Source organism: Belonocnema kinseyi, chromosome 2, assembly GCF_010883055.1.
Source record: "Belonocnema kinseyi isolate 2016_QV_RU_SX_M_011 chromosome 2, B_treatae_v1, whole genome shotgun sequence".
NCBI classification, from domain to species: Eukaryota; Metazoa; Arthropoda; class Insecta; order Hymenoptera; family Cynipidae; genus Belonocnema; species Belonocnema kinseyi.
Genome location: NC_046658.1, coordinates 85,883,783 through 85,896,296, shown reverse-complemented (window position 1 = coordinate 85,896,296; position 12,514 = coordinate 85,883,783). Strand labels below are relative to the sequence as shown.

Here is a 12,514-nt window from a genome sequence, read left to right as displayed (position 1 = left end):
TTTGATAAATCCAGAAGAATATAAATGCCTTTCAAGACAATTATGAATCACATTTGATCAGAAAAATCAATTTAGCTATGAGAAAAACTCATTTTTTGAGAATTTCTTTATCAAAATGTTTATAAAAACAGTAAATGTGGACTTCTACCATTTTTCGTTACAAATTATGACTAATGAAAAATATTAGCAACTAGCCTGAAACAAGCAACTTTTTCTTTGAGACAGAGACTAGTAAAAATTACTTTATAAAAATTGTTTATAATATTTGACTTGAATATTATTAGAATAATTTCTGTTTTATTAGTGCAGGTGCAATAATTGCTGGTATTAATGAATTTCGCTCCTGTATTTTTTCTCAAGATAAAAATTTTAAAAACTGAAATGGGCAATTTTGTAACTTTATTTGCTTACATATTGTTACTCTGTGGCAGAAATGAACAATTTGCAAATAATAGTTTGCTTAAAAATGTAATGCAAAGAATATCTAAAAAAATTGTAAATCGTTAAAAAAAACCTGTGGTTGATTATTATGAACAGTAAATTGCTATTTCAGACCACTGGGAATCATTTTAAATTATTACTTAATGATTTATTTAATAAATAGATATTTAGTTTACAGAAAGAATGCTAAGTGAATGATGGAAATATGCTATCATGTCAAGCCAAAATGGATCCGAAAACAAGACATTTATGGACGAGTTAAATATTTTAGTTACCTCTTAAGATAACTATAAGATTTCCTAATTTTTTTAAATGTTTTATTTTTGGTGTATGGAATGATATACATTAATCAGCAATTAATTTATGAACTTTTATTTCAAGTTAGCTTACATTTATTATTTATTCAAACAAACATTTGTATAAAAATTTATGATAATAAAAAACTATTCGCACAATAACGTTTGTTAATTATTCGATCAAACCAATTATAGTAAGCTGATAAAACTGCTTGAATTAAAATACGGTTTTGGAAAATGTATGTAAAAATTGTAGATTCAGAAATTGTTTAATCTAATTGTAAATAACTAATTTTTTTCTTTTCAGGGCTCGAATTTATGATGTATTCTGGCACAGAATTATCTCCACAAGAAGTGGAAAGTGGCTTAATGTTTTCTCGACCAAATAGAGGGAATTATGTTTGTGGAGAATGTGGAAAATCGTATTCAAGGAGTCACAATTTGAGGAGACACCAAAATCTCGAATGTCAGAGACTGAAAAAATATTCTTGTTCTGTATGTCGCCAGTCATTCTATAGACTTTACGTTTTGAAAAATCATATAAATACAAAGCACCCAGAGTACACGTAAATGATACATTCTGTAAATAATAATTTATTATGATGATCCATGGGAAAGGGAATTTCAAATAAAAATAATGTTATAAAAGTTACAATGTGTTAACTTCATTTATGTGTTGTCCTTTATTTATATCCGTGCAATATTTGTTTCTTTTCGTTTTATTGCAAATTTCATAATATTTTTTTTTTATCATAAGCGAATCTGGTTTTCTCCCTCATATTATTTTATCGTTTATTTTACATATTATTTTTTTTCATTTTTCAGGAATCGTCCTTCAGAATTTTTGGAGTGTCAAAACGGATGAATTGTATGAAGATAAGATGCAGTATCAACTTCAAACTGCTACGAATGATTTTGAAACGATCTGCAAAAGATGCCAACGAGAATTTTCATCTCCTTATTCCTTGCGAAGACATATGAGATTGAAGAATTGTCGGTCAAAAGAAAATGACGATTTCCGAAAACATATGAGATTGAAGAATTGTCGGTCGAAAGAAAATGACGATAGAAAAAAAAGATCTGTACGTCTACGTTTGATGTGCAAAAAATGCAAACGAGAATATTCATCTCCGTATTTCTTGCGAAGACATATGAAATTGAAGAATTGTCGTGCGAACAAAAATTATGTTTCAAAAAAGCGATCCACAAGAACAAGAAAATAATGATTAAATTGAAAAATCTTGAATGCTCAAGCCTTAATTAATTTTGTAAAAGATACATGAAAAATCTTTAAAATAAATTCCATTAATAACATTTTTATTATTTGGCCTATTATTTTAAAGTAGTAAATTCCAGATATATTCCTTATCCCTTGATTTTATTATCCTATTGTGTAATAATATCCACATTTTTTTAATTTTTCAGAATTCATATTTTCGCTTTCTTTTGTGTATTTGATACCTGTCTAATAAAATAATTTTTTGTCATGTTTCAGATTTGGCAATGGGCGAGGGCCCACCTTTTCTTTGCACTCGATGTGGCAGATCTTATTCACATAAAGGCAATCTAATGAGACATTTGAGATTTGAATGTGGAACGGAACCAAAATTTGAATGCGCCGTTTGCAAAAAGAGATTCAAACGACGACACCATTTACAAGATCATCAAAGGATTCACTTTTCTGTAGAATATCCTTTTGAATTTCAATAAGATTCTCTTGTTACGATCTATATCAATTCACAGTGGGAAAAGTGAACTTTTTGGTTCAAATTTTAAAAAAAATTTATGTGAAAATAATGAATAATTTGAATATTTCAAAGTAAAAAAATTGGGCTTCCTTTAAATGTTAGTATTCTTTAATGACTAATTCTGTATAATTGAGGGTCCGGATCAAGGAACCAGATATAGCTTTCTGGCGCTCACAACCCCTCACCCACTTTTTAGGCACCAGAAAGTTATAACCGGTTCTATTTTCCGGGCCTTAAATTTCAACAGCAGAAATTGTTTCAAAATCAATTTTATGATTTTTATAAACAAATAGAAACTGTGTTTCTTTACCAAAATTGATATAACAATGTTGAATGGATTCCTGGAAACATAATGTCTTTTTTGGAACCCCATACTTGTAATTATCATTCTTATATTGTATATGGTTAGAAACTTTTTATTTTTTTTCTATTTATTAATTACTTGGGGAATATAGTATTGTGTTACAAAATACATATTGTTTCAAGAAAGAGATTAACATCTTTTTATAGTAAAAGTGATAAATTGAATGCCAATTTTCAATTTGGGTCATGAAATCAACTTTTTGCCCCCCCCTGGGAGATAGCTTCAATCTAAGCTAAAATATACTATATTTTTTTCAAAATATTTATCATGTGAAATTATAATACTTTATTTAAAACCACCATATTATGAGCTGCTGCGAAAAGTAAGCGTTAGATTGCCCTTTACCGAACTATGAAGTTAGCGGCAAACAATTAGTTCTGAATACCGTTGCACAGTCAGATAACTAGTTAGGCAAATGGCCACTGAATAACGCAAAATGTATTTATTTTACTGTTGTCACACACACACACACACACACACACACACACACACACACACACACACACACACACACACACACACACACACACACACACACACACACACACACACACACACACACACACACACACACTGCAATGACGTCGCAAAAAAGGGCGGTCTCGAATAAAATATCATACATCACTCGTAGCGTTAAACACGTCATCGCGTGGAATTCACTGGTTGTATTAACATTGAGTTCCCCGTGCAGACATGCTTAACCCTATTTGTGATGTAATATACTATTATATGGAATGAAGCAATAATTGAAAACTTTTTTGTTGGTTATAGGGAAATTATTTTTAATTCAGTCTCCATATTTTTAATGATATTTTATGTTTATCTATTAAGGATACCAATATATAATTCTTCAGAGAGATTAATGAACGCAAGTGTTGAATATTTTTAAGCTGCATAGAATTTATATCTTTTTAGTTTAGGTCTGGAAGTATAAATATATTTACGAAAAATCGGGTATGATCTTTAGATCTGAATTAACATTAATAAATAAAGTTACCATTTGAAATAATACAAGTTCAATTTATTTCTGCCAAAAAAGTACTTCATGTTAGACGTAGAACTTGACTATGATTGAAATTTGTTTACTAGTGAAGTGTAGTTGAATTATTATTTTAATTGAATTTATTTATTTCATTTCGTATTTTAATCGAAATTTATTTTTTTCAGGTTTCGCGTTAGATCCCTTGTCGCTTAACTTGATTTGTTCCTATGGGGACCACATTCTTCAGAAAATCGAACAATTCTATCCATCAGCGAAAGAAAAGAAAAGGTTAGTAACATTTGAGGTTTTGTAACTGCACTTTCTATTGAAATAATCATCTGAAGAAAAAATTATTTTTTACAGAAGAGTTCGAGGACGTTGTAGAGTTTGCTATGATTTCTTGAAGGGAATAACGACTTCTGATCAAGCAAATAATAAAGCTCCGAGAGTTTCTACAATCTGCGCTACATGTCCTGATAGGCCATATCTTTGTGCCAAATGTTTTGAACCTTATCACCAAAAATTATTTTATTCCTAAATTGTGAACGCATTTTGTATCAAATACTTTTTTCAGAAAATATTTTTTTGACAAAGAAACAGAGTAATCCTATAAACATGATTTTTTATAGAAACTTTTCTCTATAATTTGTATGTGCCAAGTATAATGTGGCATAATAAATATATTTAAATAAATTGATCTTCTGTTATTTTATTTGTTCCATTCATCCGTTATGAAGATGAAGTAAATTAATATTTTATTTTCTATATGTGTGTTTAAAAAAGGGGGTCTCAGAAATTATAAGTGGGCGTCCATAAACCGGCCATAAGGGCCCTTTCATGCAGATGCCCACATATGCGAATAGAACTGATATTAATGGTTGATTACCAAAAAAGAGAAAGAAACTATATAAAGTTGAACTGAGTTTGAAATTCTTATAAAATGCTTAATATATTTTCAGGAAAGTCTGATGCAGTTCCTAGAGCTTGGGTGCCAGCGAATCCGGGTTGCTCTGATAATATTTCTAAAAAGAAGATAGTTACTTCTGAAAGTAAGTTTACTAATTTTTTTTAATTGTCATATTCCGGTTTAAATTCTATTTTAATTGTTCCACTTCTTCATATTTTTCAGATCAACCAGGGCCTTCATCCTTTAAAAATTTACCTGAGATTGAATTTACTTCGACTGAATTACATCAACCTGAAGTTCTGATAAAAGTCGATGGTGAAGATATTCTAGGTAACTTTTGAAAGTTTTTTTTTTAAGTAAAAATTCTTCAGTTCCAAAAAAAGATATTGTTTAGATTTTCTGATAAATGACGTTCATTTTTATTTATATTCAGGCCATATACCCAAAGATGATTCTCACCTGCGGTCAAGTGTAAAAGGTGAGCTATTAAAAGACCTAATAGTAAAATTTAAAATATAAAAATTTTGACAAAAAAAGAATTTCGTAGTCTATTGAGACGTTACTTTCCCTTAACAATTTATTTACTTCCCCGCCCCTTCTTACTATCTCTTAACTTTTACTTACCCTTCAGTTCTATTCCTTCTCTACTTTTCTCTCCTCTATTTCTCCTATCACCTCTCCCCTTACATCCCCCGCTTCCCCTCACATTCTATTCACTACTTCTCCCTCCCCCACATTTCGCTACTTCCTTCTGCACCACTTATCCTCCACTCATCCTTACTTCCTCTGTCATGATTCCTCTCCTCTTATTTCAGCTACCATCCCTAATATTATTGCAAACCCTTTACTCCCCTTCTTATTTTTTTACTCTCAACTTCCTCTCCATTTCTCTATTTTTTCCTCCTTTATTTCCTTCCATTCCCTAACCACTACTACTTTCCTTCACTCCCTATTTCACCTGTAATGATTCTCCTCCTCTAACTTATTCTTACTTGCTCTGATATCCCTACCCTTACTTCACCCTTTATTTTCGCTATTTTCCCCTACTTCTCCCTTCTCAGTTCACCCTTCTCCCCTACCCTCACTTTCTCTACTTCTGGCCTCCCTTATCTAATTCCTTACTTCTTCAACTACTCCTCCTCATACTTCCCCTTATATCCCTCTCCTCACTTCTCCTAATATTGCTTCCTTTAATCCCAAGTTCCCATCCTCTCGCTTCCCCTACTCCCGCTCCCCTCGCTGGGCAAAACTATGATATGCGTGCGGACAGACACCTGACTTGAACTATAGGGGCTGCTTCCCGGGGTTACGAAACCCTTAAAAGTAAATTCTTTAGGCTCTTTTATTCCAAATAAAAAATATTAAAAAATGTTAAATTTTTTCAGGTTATTTCAAGAAAATAGTCAATTTATTCAATATCATACAGTACGATGTGCGACATATTGGCAATACATTGGGCATCCCAGAAAGAGTAGAACCAGCTCAAAACGTACAGTCAGTGCAGGCAATACAGCCCATACCGTCAGTACAACCAATACAACAAATACATCCAATACAGTCAATGCCAATAATACAGCCAATGCCAACAATGCCTATAATGCAGCAACAATTGAAAGATGATAATTATTATTCACTTCTTGATCACTATCTTCCTATTAACGATGTTGAAAATATTAATCATTTCGAAATGTTGATTGCGACTGACCCAGACGCTAATAGACAATTCGTAAGTAAAATTATATCATTTCAAAAAATTAAGTTCTGTAATAAAAATTTATAATATTTGTTTGTTTTAAGAAGTTCTTTTGAAAGGTCTGAATAATACCAAATTTCTAAAAATCGAAAATGGCTATTTCTGAAAATTTGCAATGTGTTATAAAAAATAAAAGTTCGTAATTGCGAAATCCGGTTTTATTATTGTGGTGAAAAGTTTTTTATTTTGGCAACTGAAAAAAAGTATAATATAGTTCCAGAGTTATTGTAATTTTCTATCAGTTTTTGTTGATAAATGCTAATAAACAATTGAAAAATAAAATTTCTGTTTCATTTAGAATATTTTGAAAAGTAGCAAAAATTACATTTATTAAGATTTAGTTAATTTCGTAAATATTCTTTTTTTTTTTTTTTAATTTGATATAAGTTGCATGTCTTTAGTTGCACTTGGCGTGAGCTTGAGCGCGCCTAGGGCGCGCGACTCTTGGTTCTCGCGTTTCACGCTCGATAACACAGCCACAAAAAAAAAGTGTGCGGATCTGATAACAAGACACACGTATTTTTATGGATTTTGGGACGTTGAATTCAAATTCGGTATCAATAATCACTATTCACGTCATGGTTGAGCCATAACTTCAAAAAATGACGAAAAATCATGCACTGAGGCTAATAAATTTCAAAATAATGCCAGTAATGCAAATTTTCACTTCAAAAACATGTCGACAACTGTGAAGGATCAACCCTTGCCTGATATCAACTTATTTAACATAACTTTACCCAATAGAACCTGACCTCACCTAACCTGAATTAACAGAAATTTATTGAATTACACGTACAGCTCTGGAAGCATATTTTCCCAGTAGAAAATGTGTGCTACATCGAATGGGTCAACTCGATCCTAACCTAGAAATAAATCTAACCTAGCCTAACCTAACCTAACCTCACGAAACACAATTAAACTGATTTTGTTGTCCCGTTGTGTTTGCGGTACCGTTTGAATCAGCTTGGGCTTAACCTGCAAAGAGTTCAAACCTATCCTAACCTAAAAAAATCTGATCTAACCTAACCTAACTTAACTTCACGTAACACAATTAAACTCATTGTGTTGTCCCGTTGTGTTTGCGGTACCGTTTCATTCAGCTTCGGCTTAACCTACATAGAGGTTTAACCAATCCTAACTTAACAAAACCTGACCTAACCTAACCTAGCCGAACGAAATTCAACCACACGTGTAGCTATGTAAGCGTACGGTTCTTAGTCTTAAATGTGTGCTATATTTAATAGGTTAACTCGATCTTAACCTACAAATGAATCTAACTTAACAGAACCTAACGAAATTTTGCTTAACGCAACACAACTTAACTTAAGTGTTCCCGCTGTAACACAATAAAATTCATTTCATTGTACTACAGGTGGTTAAAAATTTAGATGCACATTACTCATTTGAAGAAACTTAGAACTACAAGTAGAATTGACCCCATTTCAATTAACCTAACAATGTTTGTATCAATTAAAATGTAAAACTGTAACTTGAACATGCAAATGAGTAAGAGTTTTATTCAAAAATTTTTTTCTCTGATTTTCTTAAACTTAAGGGATATATTTATACTATCTTTCGTGTTTACATTTTATCTTGCTTTTTACACAATCAGTTTAATTGTGTTTCGTGAGGTTAGGTTAGGTTAGGCTAGGTTAGATTTATTTCTAGGTTAGGCTCGAGTTGACCTATTCGATGTAGCACACATTTGCTACTGGGAAAATATGCTTCCAGAGCTTTACGTGTAGTTCAATAAATTTCTGATTATTCAGGTTAGGTGAGGTCAGGTTCTGTTGGGTAAAGTTATGTTAAATAAGTTGACAGCAGGCAAGGGTTGATCCTTCACAGTTGTCGACATGTTTTTGAAGTGAAAATTTGCATCACTGGCATTATTTTGAAATTTATTTGCCTCAGTGCAAGATTTTTCGTCATTTTTTGAGGTTATGGCTCAACCATGTCGTGATGGGTGATTTTTGATACCAGATCCGCAAACTTTCTTTTGTGTGGCTGTGTTATCTACAAGAAATTGGTTTCTATATATCTTGGAAAATTTATAATTTGTTTCAGAAATGGTTTTTGGATTTCAAAACATGTTGGCATTTATAAAAAGCTATTTTGAATTCAAGAAAATTGGTGGGCTTCTCAAAATTAAAATGTTTGATTGGGATTTTTAAAATATTGTTCTTATGTCATATATAATTGAGTCATTTTTTATTCAAAAAGCTATTTTGGTTTCTAAACAAAAAAGTATTGAATTGCAATTTTTGTATTGAGAACAAATCAAGAACAATTGTTTCCATACAGTGAAAGGGGACATAAAAAAATTGCTGGTTTTTCAAAAGTTTAATTTTTATGAATATTAAATTTAAAAAGAAAAACAAGACTTCAAGTATATAAGTAAATATTTCATGCGTAAAAAAATTATTTTATTAAATAAACGTATTTTCGACAGAGAGAAATGCTGACTCGGATTGGTGGTCGTTCGGTGAAAGAAAACATTCATAATGCTTTAAAGAAACTCTTCACAAACTCTTGTGCAAAGCAGTGTTCTTGGATGGGTCGAAAAAATAACTTCAAAGTCTCTGATTTAAGCTTCGTGAAAACAATCAAGAGTAATTTTACCAAAATTATTTAGCAAACTCATTTCACAGAAGCAATTTTTAATATAGTGTTGAAAAATATTTTATTTTATTTCCAGATACCTTCTGTGGAAGTTCATCAGGGATAACTGAGGCTGAATTCGAAAATATCGGATCTGAATGGTTCAGATTTGCAAAGCAAAGACTCATTAGAGAAGAATTGAAGTTGAAAAGAAATTCAGGTTTTCAATACGAACCCATGTATTAAAGTTCCTTTTTAAAAATGTCTGAACATTTCAGAAAACTGTAGAAATCACCTTTATCTTTAAGGGCATATATTATTATGTTACTGAATTGAGAATATATTTTACTAGTATCTATAATCAGGTATCTCATTTTATTTCAGCTTTTTCTGTTTTAATATTCGAAAAGGCAGAATTTTAGATTGATAAATTAATCCTGCGTGATTTTTTCCAGAAAGAGATATTTTCCCATGTAAAAATATTCTTAAAAATGTTACGGCACTATATTTTTTGAAATGACATTATTACTTCTCTGTGGATTATTCCTAGGGGCTAATACGTAAGTTACTTCATTGTAATTGTTAAGAACTAACAAGTAACTTTACTGACTATTCTTACAACTTCATATGTGTTTATAGTTACCAGTTTAGTTACTAATTATATTTTGCATTTTTTTGCGATATATATTTCCACTTTCTAATTTTAATTATATTCGACTCTAGATTTTTACTTTGATAGATTAGCTTAATGAGTTTTCTCATTTCAGATTGAAAAATAATAAATCTGTATTAATTATGTCACGTGAAATATGAAACACGACTTTTTGAGCAATGTATGTAACTGCCTATAATAAAGTTACATTTGTCGACTGACAATATTGACAATTATTTATTTCATTGAAAGGATCTAGAAGGTATATTTATTAGGAATATTGAAAAATAGTTCTTCTTTTCGAAGACTTATCAATAATAATAATAATTCTGGGCGATGCCCATTTGACCCTTGCCCGCGGGGATCCTTCGTACTTAAGGAGGAACAAAATCCGAAAAATCAAATTTTTTATTTTGCAATTAGTAATTTAGAAACACTATATTTGAAATCTATGATCTTTGGCGATTCCAAAGGTATGGTACTAGTCTAAATGTGTTAAAATTAGAATAAGATTACTGTTAAAAATTTATGTGTTAATTACCAGGGCTCGAAAATGTAATACAAAATTCAAACAGAAACTTATATCAGTAATTTTATTCTAATTATTAACTATTCAGGCAATTAAGATATCTTTGGAATCAAACGAAAATAGAAGATTCCGAATATAGCATTCCTAAAATTCTGATTGTAAAGTAAAAAATTTAATGTTTCTTATTTTATTTATAATTAGGTACAAAGGTACCAATCAAATGAGCACTGTCCAACAATTCCATAGATTTAGATATCCTTCTCTTTGGTTTGGGTTTATTATTAAACAAATAACTGAAGAAATTAATAATATTATCATTATTACTTCCTTTAATTGTTTTTAGAAGTGTAGATTGTAATATTGCATCCTGAGTTTTGTTGTACTATTTATTTTTCATATTTATTAATATTATTTTCTAATTATTACTAATATAAAAAATGTTTTTCTTTCAGGTGGAATTGAAATTCTTTTTGGTGATGGGGTGTACTCTACTGGGAGGGAAGAATATGCAATGATACAACAGAATTGTACAGTCGAGACTGATGTCCTCGAGAACGATACCTTGCTCGAAACTTCCGTTTACAACAACAGCCCTTCGAAAAAATTTCCCTGTCCAAATTGTAGCAGTGCCTTCCAACAAAAAGGGAGTTTAACCAGACACCAAAGATACGAATGCAACCAACCTCCTCGCTTCAAGTGTCCGTTTTGTCTCAAATGTTTCAAGAAGACGAGTCATGCTTATGAACATGTTCGAAAGAAACATTCTGCTCATAGTGTTTATATTGTAGACATTAAAGGAGATTCAAAGAAGGGACACATTCTTCGCCCATAATCGAAAATTCAATCATTTTTTACATTTTTTTGTAGGCTTAGCATAATATTTTTACTTCACTTTTATGACCCTTTTGAAAACATTCTTCTCGAAGTGTTTTATAACATATTTTAGATATAAAATATGATCCAAAGACAGGACACATTCTTAGTCCATAATCGCAATTTCATAATTATCATTAGGGTGGTTGAAAAAGCATCAATTGTAACAAAATTGCGGTGCACCTTGATATTTTTGTTTGAATTATGAATAAATATTACGATATAAAGAGGTAAATCTGAGTATATTTGGTATTAAATCATTATTGGGTAATATCTCTTAAATTAATAATGATAAATAAATTTAAATATAGGTTACTTAATGCGTCTTGGTTCCTCCTGCAATTTCATATGATTGGTAAACCACAATAATCTTAACATATGACCAACAATATAAAAAATATAAAAAATAAATTTTTTTGCATAAAATTTTAAATACTCCCGTATTCGTTTTGTGAATCTGCACAATTTTCTTTGATTACAATTAATAACTCTTAAAATATTGTTTTTTGAGAAAATGGCCCTTTTAGCTTTATCTGATATATTTTACTATATACTATATATTTACTTTTATATATAAAATCAGATATCTCTCTCAATTTTAAAGACATTGTATATTGAAGCTTTAACGCTGCTTGGTACTCAGATATGAATAAAATCATCTGCACTATAATTTTTGAGAAGTTGATGATTTTTGAACCAAGCTAAGTAGAATATTATCAACTGATTTCTTAATTTAATTCATTTTCTTAATTAAAGTTTTTGAGTGATTTTTGAGTTTCTACAACATGTAGCTGTAGCTGTAGCTATATAATATTCTGTAACTATTGTAATTGTAATTTAGAAGAAATCAGAATAAATTAATAAAATAATGACTTGCTGCTCCTATAAATATATTTCTTATATCGACTACAAAAAATGCATTAATTTTATAATTTACATAAATATTAATTACCTTTTTTCAGATAATAATTCAATAATATTAACCTACCATCCTTTTTATACATTCTGAGGATTGTCTCTAATAAATTTTGTTTTTATTTCTCCTTTCAAAAATTAATCCATAGTGTGGTTTTCTTTTGTGTTTGGATCATTTTAAACCCATGCTTTATTTTAATATATGATACGTTTAATCTACTGAAGTTTTTATTTTTATTTTTCGCAGTTCTGAGAACTTCATTTGTTTTCGACGCTGCAGGGAACTTGGTTGATAACCAACCATTCTTTATGATGCCACAGCCGGAATATCCCGTAGCCAATCCTGAGTTGGCCACAACTGAGACTTCGATCAGATTTCCTTGTCCAAAATGCACTAGCGTTTTTCGACAAAAGGGAAGTTTAACAAGGCATTTAAAGTACGAGTGCCAAAAACCA

At 30.6% G+C, this 12,514-nt stretch overlaps 3 protein-coding genes and 1 long non-coding RNA gene across 4 annotated transcripts in view; all 4 read left to right on the top strand.

Moving 5' to 3' along the window:
* Window positions 1–806, top strand: part of LOC117182853 — a 10,976-nt gene extending 10,170 nt beyond the window's left edge. The window contains exon 9 of the mRNA XM_033375964.1: window positions 613–806. The gene's annotated coding sequence lies outside the window, so the exon portion shown is untranslated. The remainder of the gene's footprint in view (window positions 1–612) is intronic.
* Window positions 807–1,048: 242 nt separating this feature from the next.
* On the top strand, window positions 1,049–1,993 carry LOC117167765. Its single transcript, XM_033352932.1, has 2 exons — window positions 1,049–1,232; window positions 1,563–1,993. The coding sequence occupies exons 1-2, from the start codon at window positions 1,056–1,058 to the stop codon at window positions 1,716–1,718; spliced, it is 333 nt and encodes a 110-aa protein (XP_033208823.1). The 5' UTR covers window positions 1,049–1,055; the 3' UTR covers window positions 1,719–1,993.
* A 1,973-nt stretch (window positions 1,994–3,966) lies between these two features.
* LOC117168156 lies at window positions 3,967–4,460 on the top strand. The gene is made up of 2 exons (XR_004466467.1): window positions 3,967–4,119; window positions 4,195–4,460. It is a non-coding gene; the product is annotated as an uncharacterized LOC117168156 (long non-coding RNA).
* A 214-nt stretch (window positions 4,461–4,674) lies between these two features.
* LOC117182852 lies at window positions 4,675–11,304 on the top strand. The gene is made up of 9 exons (XM_033375963.1): window positions 4,675–4,708; window positions 4,791–4,880; window positions 4,961–5,068; window positions 5,172–5,216; window positions 6,124–6,464; window positions 8,941–9,100; window positions 9,187–9,649; window positions 9,857–10,003; window positions 10,723–11,304. Exons 1-7 carry the CDS (start codon window positions 4,675–4,677, stop codon window positions 9,333–9,335), a joined length of 927 nt encoding a protein of 308 aa, XP_033231854.1. The 3' UTR covers window positions 9,336–9,649; window positions 9,857–10,003; window positions 10,723–11,304.
* The last annotated feature ends 1,210 nt before the right edge of the window (window positions 11,305–12,514 follow it).

Excerpts from the sequence above, each read along its gene's own strand:
- LOC117167765 (XM_033352932.1), top strand. The coding sequence starts at position 1,056 with ATGATGTATTCTGGCACAGAATTATCTCCACAAGAAGTGGAAAGTGGC. Across the intron at positions 1,233-1,562 it reads TGAAAAAATATTCTTGTTCT|GAATCGTCCTTCAGAATTTT; the intron begins GTATGTCGCCAG and ends TTCATTTTTCAG.
- LOC117182852 (XM_033375963.1), top strand. The coding sequence starts at position 4,675 with ATGCCCACATATGCGAATAGAACTGATATTAATG. Across the intron at positions 5,217-6,123 it reads CCTGCGGTCAAGTGTAAAAG|GTTATTTCAAGAAAATAGTC; the intron begins GTGAGCTATTAA and ends AAATTTTTTCAG. Across the intron at positions 9,101-9,186 it reads CTTCGTGAAAACAATCAAGA|ATACCTTCTGTGGAAGTTCA; the intron begins GTAATTTTACCA and ends TTTTATTTCCAG.